This window comes from Chanodichthys erythropterus, chromosome 9 (assembly GCF_024489055.1).
Source record: "Chanodichthys erythropterus isolate Z2021 chromosome 9, ASM2448905v1, whole genome shotgun sequence".
Taxonomy (NCBI): domain Eukaryota; kingdom Metazoa; phylum Chordata; class Actinopteri; order Cypriniformes; family Xenocyprididae; genus Chanodichthys; species Chanodichthys erythropterus.
Genome location: NC_090229.1, coordinates 9,600,502 through 9,626,768, shown reverse-complemented (window position 1 = coordinate 9,626,768; position 26,267 = coordinate 9,600,502). Strand labels below are relative to the sequence as shown.

Below are 26,267 nucleotides of genomic sequence, written 5' to 3'. Positions count from 1 at the left end.
TGTGATAAAAAGAATATGGCGATTGGCCACTTGGTGGTGCTATAACATGGGGGGGGGGAAAGCGCTATAACTACGCAACCCGAAAAAATGTTCACATGCATAAAGGATTGTATGTCATGCTATTTTTTTGCGCACACCCACATGGTAGAACTCCTTATTCTGAACAACTTGGCCTCTAGGACCTCCACTTTCAATCGAATCGTTCGTTTAATATTGGCGATTATTTCAAAAACCTACTTTTGGGAACTAGTCCTAGGTTTTTGGCTCAACCTCGATAACTGTTAAAAAGCTTTGTAAACCATATATTTCCTATTGTAAATTTCTTGTATTGGCTGTAAACAGTCTTTTCCATGTATGATCGAGATGGTTACAGGCTTGCTAAAAATGTTAAAAATGTGCTTAAAGGCCTTAACACGCACGAACCCTGATAATTGCTGCTTGCAGCTTTATTGTCTATTGGAAATGTATTGGATCGTGAAAAACATGGCTATGACATTATTGGTTCTTGACGTTAACCTACAATAACAGATGTCTCTTCATTAAGATGGGATAGAAGAAAGCTTTTTAGAAGAAATGCTTCAAATGAAGCATTTTGTGTGACTTGTATTTCTCTCTCTTCCAGGCACTATGACCTCAAACACAACGTCGACATTGTCTCCTTCTTCAACGACTTCAGTGACCATCTAGCTGAGGAGGCATTGTGGGAGCTTTCTTTGAAGATCAAGCCTCGCAACATCACTCGCCGGAAAACAGAACGAGAGGAAAAGACATAGCTCACTCAGCTAGACGAACAAACTGCTTTTAAAAGCCACCCTCCTCCGAAGTTGCAAGACACAGCAATCAGAAGTTACTGTAATGGCAGCTACGAGACTGTAAACGATACTGTATTTCTGTTACAGTTTACAGAAACCTTTTTTAAAACGATTAGATTTTATTTTGTATTTGCACTGCGTCTGACCCTGTGTATAAATTTGAATGCCGAGCGCAAAGACGGAAAACATGACTCTGATACATGAGATTATGGGGTTTGCGTTTGTAACCTGGGATTTACGGTGATATTCCGGTACGGTCTCCCCATCTGGATGTTTGCAGTGCAATCTGGAAAAACAACTGCAAACTAATACCATGATGCCTCAACGGGCACTTTGGATGTTGAAGCTCCTTGAAGACTGATATTTTTATTTATTTATTTTGTATGTAACAAATGCACATAGAGACTCTTTAGATTTAGGGGGATTGCTGTATGTTTAGCTGCTGGATTGAACAGCTTTAAGCATATATGATAATAGGTCATGAAGAGGACACACAGCCACAGTTATTAATAGCACTATCAGGATTTTGTTGCTTATTCTGCAAGATTAACAGTATCTTGCTGAATTTAAAAAAAATTTAAGTTCCTGTCTTTTCTTACTGAAATTCTTCAAACAGGAGTGTGCCAGTTTTAATGTGCATCGAGTTGAAATAACAACTACATTGCCATATTCTGTTTATATTAAATTCATACTTCTCATTACAGCAATTTGAGGCCTATTTAAAATCAGTTGTCTTCCAATTACAATTAATTGCTAATAATCAGGGAAACTCACTGTTTTGTTTAACTTGCTTGTTATTTATTTGTATATATGTGTGCGTAGATTAACAATATGCTTTTTATTACAAGATCATCAGCATCACTTTTTTGCCAGTGTGGTTGTTGAAAGAAAGATTTTAGGAGTTGTGTTACAACTGTTTGTATGGTACATTTCAACATTTTTCACTTTGCACAACAGTACTGTACAAAATAACCATATTTCTGTAGATATACCAGAGCCATTGCAGTGATCAAAGACCTACTATATCAAGTGCTTGAAGCTGTTCATGAAGTAGTGTCAATGTGATTTATTTTATATAATGCAGTTTTCCTTTTGTTTTTAAAAAGGATTTTACATGGACATTTGCAGAGAGATTACTCTGTTGTTGTGAGATGTGATGAAATGTGCACTTTTAAGTTGATTGTGGGAAACAAAGATTAAATGCTGTTTGGTAACAGTTTGAAGTGGACATACATATGAGCCTGAACCCCTTCAACATCGCTTATGGCAGGAACCTGTTCATACCTGCAAATTGGACTGAAGTTGGTTTCAAAATTCCAAAGACCCCAGACCACATATCACCACTGTTTGAACATTATGATGATGATGATGATGATAATGATTCAGTTGCATATAAAACACAACTGACATGTACCTCTGTACACATAACCCTGTGAAACCTGGTAAAATAATATACATATCATCAGTGTCTTTGTTGTGTTTGTGTGGGATCCATTGTTCTGGTTTGGGGGCTGCATAGAATTAAAAAAAAAGATGTGTGTGAATAAAGATAAGTTTGCATTTAAAGGGTTAGTTCACCCAAAAATTAAAATAATGTCATTCATTACTCACCCTCATGTCGTTCTACACCCATAAGACCTTTGTTCATCTTCAGAACACAAATTAAGATATTTTTGATGAAATCCTATGGCTCAGTGAGGCCTCCATAGACTGCAATGCCATTCAAACTCAGTCTCAAGGTCCATTAAGGTACTAAAAACATATTTGAAACAGTTCATGTGAGTTCAGTGGTTCTATCTTAATATTATAAAGTGACAATACGTTTTGTGCGCCAAAAAAAAAAAAAAAAAAAACTTTTCAACAATATCTCAACAAAACCTGATTCCAAAAAAGTTGTGACACTGTACAAATTGTGAATAAAAACAGAATGCAATGATGTGGAAGTTTCAAATTTCAATATTTTATTCAGAATACAACATAGATGACATATCAAATGTTTAAACTGAGAACATGTATAATTTTAAGGGGAAAATAAGTTGATTTTAAATTTCATGGCATCAACACATCTCAAAAAAGTTGGGACAAGGCCATGTCCACTGTGTGGCATCCCCTCTTCTTTTTATAACAGTCTGCAAACGTCTGGGGACTGAGGAGACAAGTTGCTCAAGTTTAGGAATAGGAATGTTGTCCCATTCTTGTCTAATACAGGCTTCTAGTTGCTCAACTGTCTTAGGTCTTCTTTGTTGCATCTTCCTCTTTATGATGCGCCAAATGTTTCTATGGGTGAAAGATCTGGACTGTAGGCTGGCCATTTCAGTACCCGGATCCTCCTTCTATGCAGCCATGATGTTGTAATTGATGCAGTATGTGGTCTGGCATTGTCATGTTGGAAAATGCAAGGTCTTCCCTGAAAGAGACGACGTCTGGATGGGAGCATATGTTGTTCTAGAACTTGGATATACTTTTCAGCATTGATGGTGCCTTTCCAGATGTGTAAGCTGCCCATGCCACACGCAATGGCTTTTTTGACCTATAGAGTTTTAGCCGACAACGGCGAATGGCTCGGTGGATTGTGTTCACCGACAATGTTTTCTGGAAGTATTCCTGAGCCTATGTTGTGATTTCCATTACAGTAGCATTCCTGTATGTGATGCAGTGCCGTCTAAAGGCTGGTTCACACTGTGCGATTTTGGCCAAGATTTGGTCGTCTGAGACAAATTTTGCAAATCCTAAAAGATTCCTATAATAATAGCCTAAAATCTGTTGTCTTTGATCGCTAGTTTGACATGTTCACCGACAGCCGGTTAATGACCGTTGCGATCAAATTTTACCTCCGACGAAATTCTGGCAGTGTCAGAAGATTTGGCGCACAATCCTCCAGTGTGACTTCACCTACGACGACAAGGGACTATTATAAATCGCACAGTGTGAACCCAGCTTAAGGGCCCGAAGATCACGGGCATCCAGTATGGTTTTCCGGCCTTGACCCTTAAGCACAGAGATTGTTCCAGATTCTCTGAATCTTTGGATGATATTATGCTCTGTAGATGATGATAACTTCAAACTCTTTGCAATTTTTCTCTGAGAAACTCCTTTCTGATATTTCTCCACTATTTTTCGCCACAGCATTGGGGGAATTGGTGATCCTCTGTCCATCTTGACTTCTGAGAGACACTGCCACTCTGAGAGGCACTTTTTATACCCAATCATGTTGCCAATTGACCTAATAAGTTGCAAATTGGTCCTCCAGCTATTCCTTATATGTACATTTAACTTTTCCGGCCTCTTATTGCTACCTATCCCAACTTTTTTGGAATGTGTAGCTCTCATGAAATCCAAAATGAGCCAATATTTGGCATGACATTTGAAAATGTCTCACTTTCAACATTTGATATGTTATCTATATTCTATTGTGAATAAAATATAAGTTTATGAGATCTGTAAATTATTGCATTCCTTTTTATTCACAATTTGTACAGTGTCCCAACTTTTTTGTTGGGAACTCTGCTTCAGAGCTTCACGAATCGAATCAGTGAATCGGAGCGCCAAAATCACGTAATTTCAGCAGTTTAGCCGTTTGATAGGAGATCCGAATCACTAATTCGAAACAAAAGATTCATAAAGCTCAGAAGCTTCATGAAGCAGTGTTTGAAATCAGCCCATCACAAGATATTGTTGAAAAGTTCTTCGTTTAAGTTTTTTTTTATTATTTTTTTTTAATTATTTTTGGGTGAACTAACCCTTTAAGTAATTTGTCATATATGTGAACAAAATGCATAATATATGCATTTTGTTCACATATATGACAAATTACTTAAAGGGTTAGTTCATATATATATATATATATATATATATATATATATATATATATATATATATATATATATATATATATATATAACGTTAAGGAGAAAGCGCTCATGATTTGTTGGTGTTGTACTGTTAAAACTAATAGACGAAATGAATCACGATCATAGACTGTAAAAAAATATTATTAATATAATTATTTTTATTTTAATTATGATTAATATAATTATTTCCTATCAGTATTTAAAAAGCAAATACTTACTTTTTATGTTTAAAAAAAAAAAAAAAAAAAAAAATATATATATATATATATATATATATATATGAAATTAACTGTGTTTTACAATAACAACATTCGCCAAGTTCGAAAACTTTCCGTTTGGCGATTAATTTTCCCCCTCCGACTTTTATTTTGAAATCGCATCATTTCCTTCTGTTTAAAAAATCTGCTCTTCAGTATTGCTGCATCTTCCGCTGTGTCGCTACTACGCATATCTTAATTACAATTTTTTCTTTCAGATCTGAAGATAATCGATTGAACATGAATGTGATCGATCATGTGCGGGATATGGCAGCGGCCGGACTCCACTCTAATGTCCGGATCATCAGCAGTTTACTCTTGACCATGAGCACCAACAACCCGTGAGTATCTCCAGTTTTTAGGATGTAAACAGATCTGGAAGCTGTCTGATGTGAAGTGTGTCTGCCCAATGATGCTATTAAAATTCAACGTAGATACGCAGCATGCAGAAACAAGCTCATACATAGCATTAATACGTTATTTAAGACAGTAACCATATTTTTCCCAAAATAATTTAGTTACTACGGTTATTTCAAAAGCTACCATAGTTTTGGTGCATGTACTATAGTAAATAAAAACGTGTTATTGTTCAAATTGTGTAAGAAACCTAACCCTAACCTTAAGAATATTTTTGTCATTTTTTAAAATGTTTTTTAATGGATGGCAAAACATTATTTTGCCAAAAACATTTTTTATTGTCTTGGCTACGTTAATTTAACACCCCCGTAGTTGTCAGTTTCTCACAGAAACGCAGTTTGTGTCAATTTTAAGAGACGAACCCAACTCCATAGAAAAGTGTGTCTCTCTTTCAGGGAGCTGTTCTCACCATCTCAGAAGTACCAGCTGCTGGTGTATCATGCTGATGCCATCTTCCATGATAAAGAGTACAGGAACGCTGCCTGTAAGTACAACATGGCATTACAGCAGAAGAAAGTGCTCAGCAAAACATCTAAAGTTCGTCCCTCCAGCACAGGCGGCACCACCTCTGCAGTGCAGGCACAGGTGAGCGCCACCAAACCCTCATCAGCACCCGTTTACACACATTCACTATGGTACACATCCATTAAAAAACCATGGTTTGGTACATTAGCACCAACTGTAGTGTGTTCTGCCTTGGTTTAATCACTTCAGTTTGTATTATTAAGTAAATGAATAAATGTGAATAGTTACTACTAGAGCTGGGTTTTGAAACAAATTTCATGATTCAGTTTCGATTCACAAGCTTACGATTCGAATTCGATTCAATATCAATTTATTTGGAAATATATAAATAAAGGTACAGTACATGGCACATTTCCTCAATTAAATAAAATCTGTCAACTAATGCTGTAAACTACACAGGGAGTCTGTTGGTTTTACATTTCTATAATATTGAAGGTTAAAATTCACTGATTTTATAAGCTAACACTTACACACAAGGAAGTTTTTATAATAATTAAAGGGATAGTTCGCCCAAAAATTAAAATTATCCCATGATTTACTCACCCTCAAGGCATCCTAGGTGTATATGACTGTCATTTTCTTTCAGACGAACACAATCAGAGATATATTTAAAAAATATCCTGGCTCTACCAGGTTAAACCCCAAAAATGCATTCATCTATCATAAATATATTCATTCATTCATTCAACTTTTACTACCAGACTCAAGGCCCATTAGAAAAGAGACATGCAACATGCAAACAAATTAAAAAAAAAGACAATTATACCAATATTTTCTCATACACTACCGCTCAAAAGGTTGGGATCGGTAAGATTTTTAATGTTTTTAAAAGAAGTTTCGTCTGCTCACCAAGGGTGCATTTACTTAATTAAAAATACAGTAAAAAACAGTAATATTGTGAAATATTATTACAATTTAAAATAACTGTTTTCTGTTTGAAAATATTTTAAAATGTAATTTATTCTTCTGTTGGCAAAGCTGAATTTTCAGCATCGTTACTCCAGTCTTCAGTGTCACGTGATCCTTCAGAAATCATTCTAAAATGTCAATTTGCTGCTCAAGAAACATTTAATGTGTACAATTGTACAAAATATTTGTGTACAATATTTTTTTTCAGGATTATTTGATGAATAGAAAGTTCAAAAGAACAGTGTTTATCTGAAATCTAATCTTTTGTAACATTATAAATGTCTTTACTGCCACTTTTGATTGATTTAATGCATCCTTGCTGAATAAAAGTATTAATTTCTTTAATTTCTTTTAAAAATATAAAAATAAAAATTCTTACTGACCCCAAACTTTTGAACGGTAGTGTATAATGCTACAGAAGCTTTTTATTTCAGATAAATGCTGTTCTTTTGAACTTTCTATTCATCAAGGAATCCTGAAAAAAAGAATTTCAACATTGATAATAATAACAAATATTTCTTGAGGAGCTAATCATCATTTTAGAATGATTTCTGAAGGATCATGTGACACTGAAGACTGGAGTAATGATGCTGAAAATTCAGCTTTGCATCACAGGAATAAATTACTTTGTAAAATATATTCAAATAGAAAACAGTTATTTTAAATTGTAATAATTTTTCACAATATTACTGTTTTTACTGTATTTTTAATTAAAAAATTAAGCCTTGGTGAGCAGACTAATTTTAAAAACATTAAAAATATTATTATTAATACTACATTACATTATTATATTAAACTACCGTTCAAAAGTTTTGTCAATAAGATCTTTAAAATGTTTTTAATAGAAGTCTCTTTGCTCTTCAAAGCTGACCATTTGTTTGATCAAAACAGTAAAAACATAATATTTTGAAATATTGTTACTATTTTTATTTATTTATTTATTTTAATTTTCAGCATCATTACTCCAGTCTTCAGTGTCACATGATCTTTAACAAATCATTATAATATGCTGATTTGCTGCTCAAGAAACATTTCTTCTGTTTAATATTTTGGGGGAAACCTTATTATTTTTTTAAGATTGATTATTATTATTTTACTTTATTATTTTTTTCTATTCAGTGAATAGAAAGTTCAAAATAACAGCATTTATTTGAAATGCATTTTTTATATCACAATATAGATATTATTTAATGTCTCTTTTGATCAATTTAATGCATCCTTGCTAAATAAAAGTATTTAATTCAAATAAAAATCATACTGACCCCAAACAGTATATGTTATGTTATCTTTTATGTTATGTTATGTTATCTTTTATGTTATGTTATGTTATGTTATGTTTTCACAGAATTTATAAGAAGTTGTTGTTGCATTGTGTTGGAAATGATGGTTATCATGGTGATTTTTGTTATGGCTGCATTATTTCTAATGTTTAAATCTGTTCAAATGAAGTTTTATTCTAGTTAACCAGCTCTGTGTTGATTAACTACAGAACTTGCCATCAGAGATTGAAGTGAAATATAAAATCGCAGAGTGTTACACTATTCTGAAGCTGGATAAAGATGCCATATCAGTGCTGGACGGGATCCCTTCACGCCAGAGAACGCCAAAGGTGTGTTTTCACACTCACACTCTCTGTGTGTGAATCTGACAATATAACATTATTATTAACATCTAAAAAAATGAAAGAGTACATAGTTTAATTGTATGTGTCTTAATTACAGATCAATATGATGCTGGCGAATCTTTACAGAAAGGCCGGTCAGGAACGTTCAGCCGTTACGAGCTACAAGGAGGTGTTGAGACAGTGTCCTCTAGCTCTTGATGCTATTATTGGTCCGTAAGCATACAGCGTCTTGTCCTTTCTTCATATTTAAAGTTCACTCTGAACCCAACATTAAAGCATCCTCCTGTCTGATCCACTCAGGGCTTCTGTCTCTGTCGGTGAAGGGGGCAGAGGTCGCTTCCATGACGATGGACGTGATTCAGAGCATCCCGAATCTTGATTGGCTGTCTGTCTGGATTAAAGCACATGCTTTCATACATGGAGGGGACAATCAGAGAGCGATCAACACTATCTGGTGAGGATTTGATGCCGTGAATTAAAATAGGCTTTTCATGATTAAATGCACAATTTCAGTAAAGCAGCTTTCATTTCTTAGCTGTTGCTTGGCCAATTTTTGTAGCAATCTTTATGTGAATAAATGTTTATTTATATATTTATTTTTAAAAAGTTTAATAAACAGTTTTTCTTTAATAAAAATAGTTTGACTACCACCACTATCATCAACAAGTATTATTATATAATATTATATATTATTATATTATATTCACAGTTGTTATTTTATTATTTATTAATTTTTTTGTTAGCTTTTTTTTTATAATTTAGTGTAAGTATTTAAGTAGTTTTGTAATTGTATTTTTTTAGTTTTTTTTTTTTATTTAGTTTAAGTAAATTTGTCATTTTTATCATTTAAAAAATATATATATTTCTGTTTAGTTTTATTTCAGTTTTAGTAGTTTTAGTACTTATTTTATTTCAGTTAGTTGCCAAAGCATCATTTTTGATTTTTTTTTTAGTTTTTATCTAATATTTATATTTTATTTTATTTTATTTTATTTTATTTTATTTTATTTCAGCTTTATATCCATTAACCAAGATGGTTTTTATTAGTTTTAGTTAACAATAACAATTGTATTATATTGACTATTGTATTATTTTTATACTGTTATAGTATTTATTAATATCTTTGAGTTAACTTTTATTTTTTTTAAAAAGTTTAGTTTTCTTTTTACTTTGTTTGTTTTAGTAATTAAATTTTTTTTATATTTCTATTTAATTTTATTTTTTCAGTTTTAGTTCAGTTGTTTTTAAACTTATTTCAGTTAGTTGCCAAAGCAACATTTTCTTTGTTTTCATTGGTTTATTTTCATCTAATATATATATATATATTTTTTTTTTATTATATATTTTTTTTATTTCAGCGTTATTTAAATTAGATTCTTTTTATTAGTTTAGTTAATAACAATGATTATATTTTAGTACATTATTATGTTATGTTATATTATATTGTATTATATTATATTACATGTTGATTTTAAAATGTTCCATATGAAAATGTTTATAAAGTAATAGCCCACCTCTGTACATGTCTGTAGCACTTAGTTTTTGTTGACTAGTACATCTCTCCTCGTAGCTCTTTGGAGAAGAAGTCACTCTTGAGGGATAACGTTGATCTTTTAGTCACCCTGGCGGATGTATACTTCAGGGCTGGAGACACCAAGAACTCCATCTTAAAGTTTGAGCAGGCACAGATGCTTGACCCTTACCTGATCAAAGGTACGTGGCATTAACCAATAGTTGCATTACCTGATGATTCTTGTTGGTTTGAATTAAAGTGTCATGCTGTTTTGTAGGTATGGATGTATACGGCTATCTTATGGCCAGGGAGGGTCATCTAGAAGATGTCGAGGTTCTCGGAGGACGGCTGTTCAACATATCTGACCAGCATGCAGAGCCCTGGGTCATATCTGGGTGAGTTTGATTTTTAACTCTTGAAATGATTAACCCTGGGTCATTCTAAACTCTGGGTTAACTTGCTTAACGTTTCACATTGCTCATTATTTACCCAGCGTTAACTGTTAATTCTGGGTATTCATGTACTGCTGTTTCACACTGTACATTCCTAAACCCTGGGTTAATGTCCTTATTTGCGGTGTCAGTGTCATTGTTTGGACGAATCATCCTGCGCCATCTAGAGTTTCATGATAGAACTTTGTATCCGTGTAATGCTTCTTTACCCTGGGTTAAAAGCGAGGTTTAGACCGACAATAACCTTGGGTTATGCACAGTGTGAAAAGCTCTATTGTGCTTAGACTTAGAAAACTTTAATGTCCTCAGAGAGGCAATTTGTTATGCAGTACAGACATATTGACACATAATCCACAACACAAACATTATCCACATACACAATATCAAAAAAAAAAAACCCTACTTCACATATGTTCTCCAATCATACCCCTCCCTATACCTTATTTAATTGGGTTATTGCCATGGGAATGAAAGAGTTTTTTGCTCGGTTAGTTCTAACCTAAGGATATCTATATCTACGACCAGAACGGAGACGCTTGAACTCCACTGAAAGTGGATGGGTTGTATCCGTGCAAACCTTGTCTGCCTTCTGTACCATTCTAGTCAGATATAGTTGGTACAGGTCTACCTGTTGTTTACCAATGATTCTTTCACAGGTTTTAACAATCTTCCCCAATTTATTCCTATGGGTGATTTTTGAATGTCCATACCAGCATACAATACAGTAAGAGAGAATACTCTCAATAAAAGACTTATAAAAAAGAGACAACATTTTATCATCAACATTAAAATAATTACGTTTTCTAAGAAAATATAAACGTGTCTGTGTCTGAAACCTCTTCAGATTAAGAAGATGCTAAAAACGTAACATTTTTTTTTCCTCAGGTGTCACAGTTTCTACAGTAAGCGCTATTCTCGCGCCCTCTATCTGGGAGCTAAAGCCATCCAGCTGAACAGCAACAGTGTGCAGGCGCTCCTCCTGAAGGGGGTTGCGCTGCGAAACATGGGTCGAGTGCAGGAAGCCATCATACACTTCAGAGAAGCCATGAGACTGGCGCCCTGTCGTCTGGACTGCTACGAAGGCAAGAAAGATTAAATGATAATAGGGAAGGGTCAGCTTGATTGATTGTTTACCATCAACCTACAAGTCGATCAGTTAATAATAATAATCATTCCTTACATTTATATAGCGCTTTTCTGGGCACTCAAAGCACTTTACATATTGACAAATTGGCTTGCTAATGTTGATTCCCCCATTTTTCTTATATTTTTTTGTGCCGATACTTTAAAGGGGATGAATTAAGGGAGCTAGTTCTCTGAGAGGGTTTTATCATGCTGAATTTAGACCGTCAGCATTGTAAACTAAATTCATCAACACATACATCCATCGAAACAAATCGAAGGAAAGATTCTGTTCGACGTCACATATCACACATTTTGTGTTTTTTCATGCAGACTTTCATAGTTTTGCGCCATAAATAATTGCAGATATTAAACCTATTTATTTGCTGAATCTTTGATAGTTACTCTCTTGTGTTGGATTTAATCAGTCCTATTTTTGAAGGTTGTATAAAGGTTAGTTAGACAAAGGCCAAAACTGCTTTTTTTGCCCATGTTTTCAGGTCTGATTGACTGCTATCTTGCGTCTAATGGTATCCGGGAGGCTATGGGAATGGCTAACAATATTTACAAGACGCTGGGAGCGAACGCGCAAACTCTCACCATCCTGGCCACAGTGTGTCTGGAAGATCCCATGACCCAGGAGAAGGCCAAGACTCTGCTGGACAAAGCCCTCGCTCAGCGGCCCGACTACATCAAAGCTGTCGTGAAGAAAGCAGAGCTCCTTAGTATGTCAACTGTGCCCATAATATCTTACTTGATTTTTATTTATTATTATTATTATTATTAGTATCATTATCATTTTCTATTTATTAATTCTTTTTTATTTTTTTCTATTAATTTATTTTTTCTATTTTTATTATTTAATCTATTTCTTCTTCTTAATAGTTTTTATTTATTTATTTATTATATTATTTTATTAGTATTTCTTTTTTTTTATTATTAATACTTTTTTATCTATATTATTCATTTTTTTTATTGTTGTTTTAATAATTGTATTAGATTTTTTTTGTTTCACTGTGCCCATAGTATATATTTTAATATTTTGTTTTGATTTATTGTTATATTAATTTTTTTTCAATTATGTTTATTCGTTTTTTATGTAATTATTATTTTTTTATGTATTTATATCTAGTTAATATTCTTGTTAATATTAATTAGGGCTGTCAATTGGTTACATTTTTAAAATCTAATTAATTAAACGATGTGGCGATTAATTAGGTTAATTACACAACATCAGGTTGTGTAATTACGATTAATTGCACATCGATAATTAACATCAAATTTGGCTGAGAAATTACCCCCAAAAGATCATTTAAAGTCATTATTGTGTTAAATGAGAAAAGCATCAAATAGATATTACAAAAAGTAGCTTTACAACTTCACAATTTTTATTTGATTCAACAGAGAATTTATTTATTTTTTTATTGTTATTAACACAAATGGATGGTTATGTCTGAACTTCAAGAGCTGATATATTGGTGTATTGCTATGCAACACCTACTTCATTTTCATTACAGGTCGAGAACAGAAGTACGAGGAAGGAATAGCACTTCTACGAAACACTTTAGCCAATCAGAGCGACTGCGTGCTGCACAGAATGCTGGGGGATTTTCTCGTAGCTGTTAATGACTATCAGGAGGCCATGGACCAGTACAGTATAGCGCTAAGGTAGCATTCTTTCCTCTACTGCCATCCATCCACACTGTACATAAACATGAAACTCTAGCAGAACTGATTATGTTCCTCCTCCATAGCCTCGATCCAAATGACCAGAAGTCTCTGGAGGGCATGCAGAAGATGGAGAAGGAGGAAAGTCCCACAGACGCCACGGTCGAGCTGGACGGTGACGATATGGAGGGCAGCGGGGAGGAGGGAGACCTGGAGGGCAGCGACAGCGAGGCGGCGCAGTGGGCTGATCAGGAACAGTGGTTCGGCATGCAGTGACCCTCGACACTCGCTGAGAGACTCTAGAGCTTGAGCACTTCAGACTTCAAAGAAAACATCCACACTCTTGCATTTTGATGTGTGTGAACAGAGATGCCATAATGCTCACTGCTGCCCTCTGGTGGTGAGTTACGGACATTTACTGTTAATCGGATTTGTGCCCTCAATCTTTTTAGTTTGGTCACATCAAGAGATTAATTTTCAGAAAAAACTGTATTGTCAGTATACAACTGGTCTCAGATGAGAATACAGCACTACACAGATCAGAAACTAACAGGCCAACACCAAACTTCTGACAAAGGACAGGGTGATCATATTTCAACATGCAATGCTGCAGCTGTTTGTCTAAATACACAGTGATATTTTCTAAAAGTTTATTAACGTTAAACATCATGCTTCTCTTTTGCTGTTTTGTACAGGACTAGTTAACTCTGCTACCGTCCCCATTATATTAATAAAGGTGTCAAATCTCTATTTTCCATGCTCTTTTTCTTTTTTTCTTTTTTTTGCACAAGTTATGATAGCCTCTGATGATGATGCCTTTGTAAAAGAATCAGAATCCCACAAAATCCTTTCCCAAGGATGTGTAGGTAATCCTGTGGGTTTTTTTTTTTTTTTTTGTGAATGTCATGAAGTCACATTATGAATTTCAACAATTATTTTCCACCCTAGTTTTCAATACTGCAGTGTAATTTTACTTTTGTTTAATGCTCATTCTCAATGGTGATTTCCATGACAATAATACAGTGATATATATATATATTATTATTATTTTTTTTTTTTTTGCTTTAATCTTTTTTTATTAGTTTTGTATCGCAGCGCAGAAGTAATTTTGTTTTTTTTAATGCAGTTCTTTTGGTTTTGGGGTGAATATAACAGACATTTCTTGACACGTTTTGTGAAATTTACCAGAGCATATAAGTGATGCAATCATAAATTCAATTCAAAATTTTTGTTTTTTTGCAGTGTGTTTGTCTTAATGTTTCTATATTGTGTAAATAAGACTGTTTTTTAAATGTTTTGGGATTAAAATCATGGCATGAAAAAAAAGTGACTTGTTCAATTTTAGTAACTACAATATCACTTTTACTAATACAAAATAAATCAACTGTTGCCAGTGTAAAGAAACAGCAGCGCAACCATGTAATATCATTTTATTAACCACAAGTCATTGTGATAATTACAACACTGATTTGGCAGCACCCGCCCTCCAGTTGTCATGGGAACTGCTGTAAAAGACCACCTGTCTCTCAATGTCACACACACACAACGAACACCTGAAATGAGCCTCGGCTTTAAAACATATTGCACATCCCTGCGCAAAGCAACAAGAACAATCATTTTTGGTTATTTTACATATCTCACAAAAGATTTGAGGGAAAAAAATACAATGCCTTTTTCACTAATAGCATCTTTTTTTTCTTTTTTTCCAAATTAAATATCATGGCTGGGACAATACATTGATTCACGATACAATGATTCTGCTATGTTCTCTCTCGAATCGATTCTGAGCTCAGTTTTAACAGCAGATGGCGCTCTAGGCAAGTTTTAACCGCACACTCAAATGCTCACGAAGAGCGCTGGAGTGCTCGTGCATTGTGCTGAGTCATGTAAGTGGTTAAATATACTTGCACTTCGGCTCAGAATGCTTTTATGACGCGAGATTAATGTAAACACAGCCCACGGCGAACACTCTTGTAATTTCGCTCTTTATTTTAGGTTTAAGTGGCGTATGTAAAGGAAATGGAAGCAACCAGAGTACGGGTGTTTCTAAAGCACGCAGTGCCATCTGCTGTTAAATACGATACATCGAAAAAATATCAAAATCGCTCCAGATTCTTTGCATCAAGAATCGATGTATTATCCCAGCCCTATTAAATACCGCAGCGCTATACAAACATTTATCATAAGGGGACATGCACCATGAAAACTGCTGTAATGTTACATTTTAAGTGTATTTTTAAATTTCACTGGCTCCAGACCGGTTTGATCTGGTTTATCAGGTCTCAAATAAGCTTTTTCCACTCCTAATGTTTGAACTTTTTCTAAACTAATGCAAATTAAGTTTTAGCACAGTTGACATGCAGGCCTAGAAAGATGTGTGGAGCTGCTCAAAACAACACATGCACTAAAGTCAAGAAAACCTCACAGGTTCTGCAAGAGAGCAGATTGGCTCAATCGTCCCGAGCTGAGGAGAAAGAGAGAGAAAGACGTAAAAATAAGAACACATTTGATAAAATAAAAAACTATAGACAGAAATGTCATCTCATGCAACTGCAACAGTCATTAAACATGATTAATGGTCTCTTCAGAGCAGTTATATGGAGTTTCTGTATAAACATTTTCCAGGTAATTGCACATAATTGTGTGTATTACGTCAGTCAGCAGCACAAACAAACATGAGGTTGTGATGGTGTATTATGAGTATTTCAGAATTATGTGAGCAGTACTCACTCTGATGCACACAGGACAAAACGATTAGTTTTAATAGGTTGAATTTAATCATGCATGATGTCTGGTGGTCACCTGCAGCAAGACACTTTTACAAGAGAACTGATTTAAAGTGGAAGAAAAAAAAAAACAGGACCCCTAAAGCCCAAAGTATACTTCACTTTTTACGCATACGCGATGGTCAGCGTACAGTGCGTGTGACGCGAATTTCATCATCAAGTGTATGCACATGCACATTTAACTTTAACACAGTAGTTTATCCACAAGGTGGCAACCGTGTCCTGGGGGCGTCGATTCACGAGGTATTCAAAGAAAAACTGCATAAACAGACCGGAACACATGCAAGCTACAGCGACGATGGAGGCCTTTATCGATTAAAGATTGTGCAAGGATGTAAGGAAGTACCTCATTTGCACAACTAGAATACAAAGATGTTTACATGGGTTGTAACTTGTGATGAGAGATTGCTCAAAACTGTGCATGCATCAAACTTTGCAAGGTTGTGTGTTCAACTGCGTGTAAAAAAAAAAAAAAAAAAAGTATACCCAGGGCTTTATGAATAAGTTGTGCCATTTACAGGAGTTAAAGAGGTCTTTATCCAGCAACACTAGTTTACTAATATCATGGGTTTTATCCCAGAATTCATCCTAGATATTATAATACAAAAAGAAAGGATAATTTGTGCTGTTTATTTTCTAAGCACCTAGTATATACACATATACATTACAGTAAAAATAATTGATCTATAATATTATAATCACTACACTGTCCCTATAAACACATCCAACACATGATAAAGTAAACCGATTCAGAGAATTTTGTTCAAAAACAAACCGTCAGTTTCAACAGTTTTTTGAACAGCTAGTGTTTTAGAACAAGGGAACTAGTGCATTTGGCTAGTATGCTATAAAGCAAAAATACAAAATGAAAGTCAGGAAACAGGTCCTGAGAAAGCAACCGACAGAACTGAGGTAGCTGCAATCTACTTGACACAGAGAGGAAATCATTTTGCTTCAAGCGAGGAAGAAACCAAGAAACCAAAATTACATAGGTGACGTTAAAGTGGAAAACATCTAAATATAACCCAAATGCACAATTGTTCTTTTTCACCCAAAAGGCTATAAAGACATCTCAGAGCTGTGAGCCAAAAATATCCAAAGCAATCTGATAAATATTTCATCTCCATGTTTTAAACATCCAAAAAAGGCCATAAAGGGACCTGAGAAAATATACATCTTTAATAATAAAAAAAAAAAAACATAAGAAATGTGCTTAAAAATGGAATGTTAAAAAGAGAACATACTATTTTCTGACAGCAATATGCCATATATGAGGATAAACATCATATAAAAATTCAAACAAGGCTTGGATGCATGTGCAAATGTGAACAGGTAAATGTTGTTCTTTGTTAAATGTTGCTTCTCTGGTTATTTGGAGTCACGTGTTAGCTTGACGGCAGCTCTGGGATCAGTCAGGACCAGAACAGCTGGGTTATGTTAGTGTCTGTGCTGTACAGCCACACCACTAGGGGGAGTGTCAGAGCTATAAAGGGCCAGGAGACACCCTCGGTGCATGCAGAGAGGGACCAGCCTCTCTTGTCGGGCTCCTGGTCCAGGTCTTTACCGGGCTCCAGGTAGTTCCTTGCGACGAATTTGAGCAGCTCGTCCAGGAGGATGACGGGCAATGAGATCTTCAGCACCATCATCCACTGGGTCACGCTCAGAGGGGTGATCTGGAAGATGACCTGTGGAGCAAAGAAAAGTATGGAATGATATGGCTCCATGTAGGGCAGCACAATTTGATCAAATAAATAAAACAATAGTGATTTGCAATATCAATCATTTATAGTCACATTTTTGGGTGAACTGTGCCTTTAATAATCTGTAAATGTTAGGATAAATCAGGATGGTTGCTGTACCGGCAATGGCTCCACATGGAGGATGAGGAAATGCAGAGACATTGAGAGGCAGATGGCTCCCAGCAGCCAGACATTCTCCCAAGGAGGCATGCGCACCAGAGACTGGTTCTCTGACAGGCTGCAGGAGGGAGGGGGACACGTTGACTTGGGTTCAGCACAAATACAAAGCTCATTTTTTAAATCACTGTCACGAAAGAGCCTGGTTGTCATGTGGATGACGGCTGTCCGTTCTGAGGACTGACCTGTTGAGGGCGTTACACATCTCGATGGTGACCAGCACAGAAAGGGCCATGGTCATGGGGTAGGGAGACTCAAACACGTGGCACTCCAGATCCTGGAAGTCAGGATTATCAGGAGAACACTGCAGGAAATGACTCTGAGAGGACGAGAGAGTGAAGAAGAGAAAGAGTTAGAACATACATAAGAATCATTTTCTCTGTGTCACCATTATTGTGCTTCGTCTGTAACAATTATATTTAAAGGGTTAGTTCACCCAAAAATTTGTCATTAATTACTCACCCTCATTCCACACCCGTAAGACCTTCGTTAATCTTCGGAACACAAATTAAGATATTTTAGTTGAAATCCGATGACTCCGTGAGGCCCCCATAGGGGGCAATGGACACTTCCTCTCTCAAGATCCATAAATGTAGTAAAAACATATTTAAATCAGTTCATGTGAGTACAGTGGTTCAATATTAATATTATAAAGCGACAAGAATATTTTTGGAGCACCAAAAAAAAAAAAAAAAAAAAAAAAAAAAAACCTAAATAACGACTTATTTAGTGATGGCCGATTTCAAAACACTGCTTCATGAAGATTCGGAGCACAGATGAATCAGTGTTTTGAAATCGGAAATTTTTTTTTGGCGCTCCAAAAATATTCCCGTCGCTTTATAATATTAATATTGAACCACTGTACTCACATGAACCGGTTTAAATATGTTTTTAGTACCTTTATGGATCTTGAGAGAGGAAGCGTCCATTGCTCCCTATGGAGGCTTCACGGAGCCATCGGATTTCAACTAAAATATCTTAATTTGTGTTCTGAAGATGAACGAAGGTCTGGAACAGCATGAGGGTGAGTAATAAATGACAGAATTTTCATTTTTGGGTGAACTAACCCTTTAAATACTACATTTTAAATATTTATTTGTCTGGTAATATATATTAAATATTTTAATTAAATTTCACAGGATAATGTGACACTGAAGACTGGAGTAATGGATGCTGAAAGTTCAGCCTTTGGCATGACAAATACATTTTAAAATATTATTTTTAATTGTAATATTTAACAATATTCATAATAGAAATGCAGTTTTCATGAGCATGAGAGGCCTCTTCTAAAATAAATAAAATATATTTAATTTAAATTTTTGGGCTTTTTATTTTTTTAATTAATTATAATTAAATTTTAAAAAATATATTTATGTCAAACAAATTATAAAAGGCATTCAAAATATTTTTAGATAATTCCGACATCAGTGTAGTTTTGAGCATTCATTTCACATGTTATTGTATCAGACTTTGTGTGATCAGGCTTTAAGCCTGTAGATTTAATTACACACATCACTTATATTTAAAAAGAGATATATACCAGCTGATAAAGTGTGATCATTGGACCGTCTTCAGCAATAGTGAACCACCAGGCTGCAGCTCCTACAGTCGCAGCACCAACATAACCTGAGAAGCACAAGTTAATACCAGAGTTAACAGACCAGCAATAATGGATACTTTATTAGATGCCAAACTAGATTTCTCTTGAATTGTAAATCATCTTATAGTCCAATCCAGTGGGGACCCCTCACCACTGCACATTTTGCATGTTTCCCCTCATCTAACACACCCAATTCAACTCTTGCAGTTTCCTCTAATTAGTTGATGAATTGCATCAGGTGTGTCTGATGAGGGAGACATACAAAATGTGCAGCGGTAAGGGTTTGAGAACCACTGGTCCAATCAAATGATGCAATGGTCATGTTTGTGACTCACAGCCAATGGCCAGGTATCTGAAAAACAGCCATCCAGAGATGAGGGGCTCCTTGGCGCTGCGGGGGGGCTTGTTCATGATGTCCAGATCAGGAGGGTTGAAGCCCAGAGCGGTGGCCGGCAGACCGTCAGTCACCAGATTCACCCACAGCAGCTGAACGGGGATCAGGGCCTCAGGGAAACCCAACGCAGCGGTGAGGAAGATACTGAGGAGGAGTCATTCATATCAGCAACAAATACAAAAAACTGAAACAGAACCAAAAAAAAAAAAAACACTGGCAGATGAAAAACGGACTGACCAGACGACCTCTCCCACGTTGGAGGAGATGAGGTAGCGGATGAACTGCTTCATGTTGTTGTAGATAGCTCTACCTTCCTCAACGGCGGCCACAATGGTGGCAAAGTTGTCATCAGCGAGGACCATCTCCGAGGCTGACTTGGCCACAGCAGTGCCAGAGCCCATGGCGATGCCAATCTCTGCCTTCTTTAGGGCAGGGGCATCGTTCACGCCATCTCCTGTCTGCAAAGACGCAACCGTTCAGTCAACCATCACAGTTGAGCTAAATCACTATCATTATCATCATATGGCCACCTACCATGGCAGTGATCTCATCAAAGCCCTGCAGGAACTCCACAATCTTGGACTTGTGCGAAGGCTCGACACGTGCGAAGCAGCGAGCATTAATGACCGCCTCGCGTTGGGCATGAGGCGAAAGGTCGTCGAATTCGCGGCCCGTGAAAGCCATGCGGTCGACGTCATCGTCCTCTGAGAAGATGCCGATGCGTCTGCAGATGGCCACGGCCGTGCCCTTGTTGTCCCCGGTGATCATGATGACTCGGATGCCAGCGTGGCGGCAGAGCTTGATGGAAGCGGCCACTTCTGTACGAGGAGGATCCAGCATGCCCACGCAGCCCACAAAGGTCAGATCAGACTGGCAGATGGAGAGAATAGGGAAGTTTATTAATAGGGAAGAATAGGGAAGTTTATTAAATGCTGTGGCTAAATATGTTATTTATGTCATTACAGCGCTATATGGATAAACACTATTAGTTAGTTACCTAGTTGGATAAATAATTAGATGGGAAGCTTGAGAGATAAAAATATTAACATTACTAGCTAGCTAAATACTTTTAGACAGCTAACTAGGATAAATTATCACTTTATTAGATAGCAAACTAGATAGACAAATATTTTTATAAGATAAAATTAAGCAAGTGGAACAAAAAGATACTTCATTAGAGAGCTAGATACATTACGAGATGGTTTATTAATAATGTAATTTAACTATCTTGCCATTTTGCATCCTTCTAGTTAGCTTTCTAGACAGTTAAATAGCTAGATGGATTATCACTATTAGATAGTGAATTAGTTAGATGGATAAATATTAGTAAATGTATGGGAGAGCTAAATACATTACTAGTCAGCGAGATGCAAACATACTTTATTAGATAACTAAAGGGTGAATTCAGGTTGATTGGGACACTTTTTGCCTTTTTTGCCATTAAAAAGTATCCCAATCAGCCCAAGTTAACCCTATATGTTACTAGATAGCTAGAAAGGTAAATACTTTATTAGATAGACACCATTTGTCTAGCTAGTTTCTAATAAACAATTTTTCATCTTGTTAATTATCTATGTACAACATGTTCTTGAAGTGTTGATAATTGTAGCCAATCACAGACATGTATGTTGAATGCATGAACACAATGACCAATCAGAAGTGCTCAAAGAGTCATTTTAAAAAAAAATGTCAGTACTGAATTGGTACCAAAACTGGTACTTTTGACAACACTATTAGGTAGCTAACAAGGTGCAAAGACATTTATATAAGATGGTACTAAATAGATAGTTCATTAGATAGGCAACTAGCTAGATGAATAAATAGTTTATAAGATAATAATAATAAAAAAAAAAAAATACTTCATTAGATACTAGATGTTACTAGATAGCCATCTAGATGGATAAACACTTTATGTCAGTATGACACAGACTAGTAAAGTACAGCGTAGCACAATAACTCAGTCACCTCATAATCTGCAAAGCGGGCCGTCTCTGTGAGCATCATCTCCTCTTTCTTCAGAGGAGTATCACGGGTGGCCAGCGCCAGGCAGCGCAGGGTATCCCGGCCAGTGCCGTAATCTCGGATCACAGACATGATCTTGTCCTTGATGCCTTCAGTCAGGGGAACCCTGGATCCACCCACACGTACATACGTGCACCTATCGATCACTCCCTCTGGGGCTCCCTGAGGAAGACGTTCTAGTTTAGCAATGTGACCAAAACATCAGCAGTACAATAACTCAGTATATAACAAACCAGGTTTGCACCTTGACAAACATCTTAGAGGAAGAGGATTTGGCCTTGGTTGGGGAACAGAACACAGACATGGACTTCCTGTCTCTGGAGAACTCCAGGGTGAACTCCTTCTTCATCAGCTGCTTGATCACCTACACATACACACACATATAGAGTTATCAAATCATGATAGTAAATAATTATGCAAGTGCTTGTTCTAATTGTTGAAATGTTTACTGAGTTGCAGGCATTGGCTCTCTCGATCTTAGACAGGCTCCTGACGTCGGTGTCGAAAACGTTCATCTTTTCCACTAGGCAGGTCAGAGCTGTCTCTGTGGCCTCTCCAACCTTCTCATAAACGCCTTTAGCCTGAAAGAGAATTGCATTTATCAAGGTACGTCCTCCATGTGTGGAACTGACCTTCTCCTGAAGCTTGTCATAGTGCTTGTTCTACTGCTGGCAAACATTGTTTATCCAGATTTTTTTATTTTTCAATCATTCCTTGGATAATTCTATTGCATCTCTAACAGTGTTCTATCTAATTACATACACACACATAAAATCATACATCATAAATTATTTTTTCATACATATAATTTTTTTAAATCCACAGAATGTGTACACTTTATGGTAAAAGACCTTTGTAATAATTAAAAAGATTTTTTTTCAGGAGTTATTGGAAATCAATTTTTCAAAGAATTGTTTATATTGTGATATTTCTGTGAATATCAGTTCCAGAAATACTTATTTTCATATTCATTATAAATGTATAATATCCATTTTTGCTTAAATCTTCCACCCTAAGAAAGGATAATTAGTAAGCATACCTCATTAAAATCCAGGGAGGAATCATTGCACAAGGCACAGATGGTCGCCAGCTCCACCAACCCATCATACTGAGAGCTCTTCACTACTCGGTTATCAAGGTATCTGAGCAACCAAACAGAATGATGAATAACCTACCTACTAAAACAGAAGCTGACTGCAGGACTACAAGTACATAGAGCATAGACTCACACTTCTCCTTCAGGAGCATATGTGGAGCCAGAGATGGTGAACTCAGTCAGTGAGCACTTCTCCCCCTCTGCCTTGTCTATGATGAACATCTGAAACACAGATACATGTTGGAACAGCTTTATCACCTCATGTTATACCAGTTATACCACCTCATGTTATTCCAAACCTGTATATTAATATAACCATTTCATTTTTTTTAGTTAACTGTTCCTTTAAGATACTATTTCCGACTGTTAGCTGAATGCATCAGCACACCATCCGTCTAGAATGGATTTGTTGAAAAGTTAACTGATAGAAGATGGCAGCATAATAATCAAGTATTAGCATAAGAAGCTTATATGGACTCAGGGTGCCATAATTCTACTTGTTTTTATGTTTAAATAAATACAGAAACTGGCAGAACAGCAGAGAGGAAGAGGGGGAAAAAAAAATTGAGAAAACAAATTCGGACACTACAGCCATCCATCATTGAGCTCATTCTTGTATTTCTGCAGAGTGAGCAGCTCAGTCCTTTGACAAACTCTCTTTGATGTTCTCAAAGCCACACCAAAACACTTCATTTCCAGAAAACAACAGGATTTGTAAAAGTCCAAATATATATATTACCAATTCAGAACATATCCTGAGCGAGTACTGTGGGAGAAATGCAGGAGGTCAAAGATGGAGTGCAATTACTATGAGTTTTCAATGATTTGTAATGTGAAGCATTTATAAACCTGTTGCCAATCAAGGAGATTTAAGGGCTTTACAAGGAAATACTATTACTACAATAGTAATATTTTTTCTCTTGTTTAATATTTCTATTTAATAATAAGAATACTTATTGTTGTTAATTTATTATGATTATGATTATGATTATGATTATTATTATTATTATTGCTATTAAATAAAAACAAAAAGGTAATTCATGTATCAAAATAATAACAACATTAAATTATTTTTATTATTATTATTATTGATAAATGAAATCACCTTTTTTTTTGCCCAAATTGGACAGGGGGGAGGGGGAAAAATTTAAATTTTCCCCAAAGACCTGTAATGACTGCAAGAACAATCTGATCCAATTATTTAAACAGGTTTACTTATTTAAAGGCCCAATTAAAACCTTGACTTTTGTGGCTTTTAGTCCATTTTTTTTTGCAGAAATACACAACAAATTTACAATCGTTCTTTTCCAGGACAACAGACTCAGGGCTGGTTCACACAGAAAGTGTTTTTGCAGTTAAAAACCGAGATGCAGGTCAGTGAAACGAAAAAAAAAAAAAAAAAAAAAAAAAACGCAAGGTCTAGAGACTTTTTTTTTTTTTTTTTTTTTTAAATTGAACTTTTAACTTGACCACCGCGTTTTTAGAATAGCGTGTCATGCGTGAGATACGAGCACAATGGTTAAAGACATCCGTCTAGCGTGTTTACATTGAAAAACAATGGAAAAGTTGCGGAGTTGAATGGAAAAACGCATTTGGTCTCATTCATGAAACATTCGTAAATATACGAGTAAATATGTGAGTGATTCGCACGTAAAGAGACCTTCCCGAGAACTCTTCTCCTGATTCACAAATACTTCGTAAACGTCAGAAGTGATAGTGAAATGTGTGTGTGTGTTAATGAATTCCAATCAGTCGTAAATGGGACGCGCGTGCACGCTCATTCTCAATTGCCATAAATCCCGCCCATTAAATCCGACTGACAGCTATATATGGGCATCATATGACACCAAACGAAGGATTTTGGCCATTTGGGGTGCCATTAGTTTGCCTCGCCCTATTGAAATCAATTAATTATTTGATTAAAGTGCTCCGTTTGCAGATGCTATTACTGGCTCTCACAATAAAAGTAAAAAGAAAAAAACGTATGTAATTACTATATATAATATTTTTTCAAAATGCTGTGTAATGTACCTTATTAAGGTGAATTAAAATGCAGCCTTATTAATGAGCAAAACGTTCGGATGTTAAACGCACTATTTACGCGTGGCTGGGAGCAGGTGTAGATTTCTTTCGTACCAACTAACATTTGGAAAATACAAACATTTTAATGAATCCGAAAATTTACGCCAGAACCACTTTACACACGATTTACACAAAAATTCGTTCTGCTCGTGTTTCATGAATGAGACCCATTCTGTGTGAACGGCCCCTTAGGATTGTATACACATTTAGCAAGTAGCAAATCATGTTAACTGAAGGCTACTCTGCAACAACTTCCTGTTTCAAATATGTCAACAGCACTCAAACTGCATTCGCCAAGCCATTTCATGGAATTATTACTTCTGTACAAAGCCTAGGATGACTAAACCGCTAAAGGATGAGCTTACCCTGCAGACGGACATCTGGTTGGTGGTGAGGGTGCCCGTCTTGTCAGAGCAGATGACGGAGGTGCAACCCAGTGTCTCCACGGAGGGCAGAGAGCGGACGATGGCATTCTTCTTGGCCATACGGCGGGTGCCGAGAGCCAGGCAAGTGGTGATGACGGCGGGTAGACCTTCAGGGATGGCTGCCACAGCCAGAGCAACAGCGATTTTGAAGTAGTAAACGGCGCCACGGATCCAGGAGCCGCCGTGGACGGGGTCGTTGAAGTGGCCGATGTTGATGATCCACACGGCGATGCAGATGAGGGTGATGACCTTGGAGAGCTGCTCGCCGAACTCATCCAACTTCTGCTGCAAGGGTGTCCTCTCCTGCTCAGTGGCGGCCATTTCGTCACGGATTTTGCCGATCTCCGTGTTTACGCCCGTGGCCACGACCACACCTACGGCTTTGCCGGCAGCAATGTTGGTTCCCTGAAATGCACACATTTAAATGAACAGGAATATATATTTCTTTTGCAACAAAAAAGAATGAAGAACCAAGGATATTTCTCCATTTCTGTCACCGATGGAGTTTGGGTTCCTTCCCACTGATGCCTTTTGGCTTGCTTAGTTGGGGACATAATATTGCAGTAAAGTGTTACCTATAATATTATGAATGCACTGACACTACTGGATGAGAACTGAACTGAGCTGATGATGACAACAACAACATGGTTTTCTCCAGAGACGCTTTATAGATGAATTGAACTTGACGCATAATTGATGAATTTTACACAGTTATTGAACAAAACTGAATCAACACTGAACTGATTTAAACTGAATACTGACTGTTTACTATTGTCTTTTTAGAGCCGCTTTACAG

The 26,267-nt window shown here is 36.2% G+C and overlaps 3 protein-coding genes across 7 annotated transcripts in view; 2 read left to right on the top strand and 1 right to left on the bottom strand.

Moving 5' to 3' along the window:
- Positions 1 to 2,646, top strand: part of rapgef1a (Rap guanine nucleotide exchange factor (GEF) 1a) — a 31,660-nt gene extending 29,014 nt beyond the window's left edge. For all 3 annotated transcript variants that reach the window (XM_067394510.1, XM_067394508.1, XM_067394509.1), the window contains one exon: positions 623 to 2,646. In XM_067394510.1, the coding sequence (XP_067250611.1) occupies positions 623 to 773 (151 nt within the window). In that variant the 3' untranslated portion in view covers positions 774 to 2,646. The remainder of the gene's footprint in view (positions 1 to 622) is intronic.
- Positions 2,647 to 5,065: 2,419 nt separating this feature from the next.
- Positions 5,066 to 15,297, top strand: anapc7 (anaphase promoting complex subunit 7). Its single transcript, XM_067394507.1, has 11 exons — positions 5,066 to 5,261; positions 5,733 to 5,922; positions 8,261 to 8,380; positions 8,493 to 8,604; positions 8,696 to 8,849; positions 9,966 to 10,108; positions 10,186 to 10,303; positions 11,246 to 11,442; positions 11,983 to 12,207; positions 13,000 to 13,150; positions 13,237 to 15,297. Exons 1-11 carry the CDS (start codon positions 5,161 to 5,163, stop codon positions 13,424 to 13,426), a joined length of 1,701 nt encoding a protein of 566 aa, XP_067250608.1. The 5' UTR covers positions 5,066 to 5,160; the 3' UTR covers positions 13,427 to 15,297.
- Positions 14,179 to 26,267, bottom strand: part of atp2a2a (ATPase sarcoplasmic/endoplasmic reticulum Ca2+ transporting 2a) — a 26,990-nt gene continuing 14,901 nt past the window's right edge. For 2 of the 3 annotated variants that reach the window (XM_067394504.1, XM_067394505.1), the window contains exons 9-21: positions 25,412 to 25,876; positions 23,098 to 23,186; positions 22,908 to 23,010; positions 22,318 to 22,449; positions 22,113 to 22,232; positions 21,812 to 22,030; positions 20,381 to 20,716; positions 20,084 to 20,304; positions 19,788 to 19,990; positions 19,393 to 19,478; positions 18,038 to 18,171; positions 17,796 to 17,913; positions 15,680 to 17,621 (exon numbers count right to left, since the gene is read on the bottom strand). In XM_067394504.1, the coding sequence (XP_067250605.1) occupies positions 17,349 to 17,621; positions 17,796 to 17,913; positions 18,038 to 18,171; positions 19,393 to 19,478; positions 19,788 to 19,990; positions 20,084 to 20,304; positions 20,381 to 20,716; positions 21,812 to 22,030; positions 22,113 to 22,232; positions 22,318 to 22,449; positions 22,908 to 23,010; positions 23,098 to 23,186; positions 25,412 to 25,876 (2,499 nt within the window). In that variant the 3' untranslated portion in view covers positions 15,680 to 17,348. Of the gene's footprint in view, positions 15,615 to 15,679; positions 17,622 to 17,795; positions 17,914 to 18,037; positions 18,172 to 19,392; positions 19,479 to 19,787; positions 19,991 to 20,083; positions 20,305 to 20,380; positions 20,717 to 21,811; positions 22,031 to 22,112; positions 22,233 to 22,317; positions 22,450 to 22,907; positions 23,011 to 23,097; positions 23,187 to 25,411; positions 25,877 to 26,267 lie in introns of those variants that run through there. The other variant, XM_067394506.1, reaches the window with a different exon arrangement.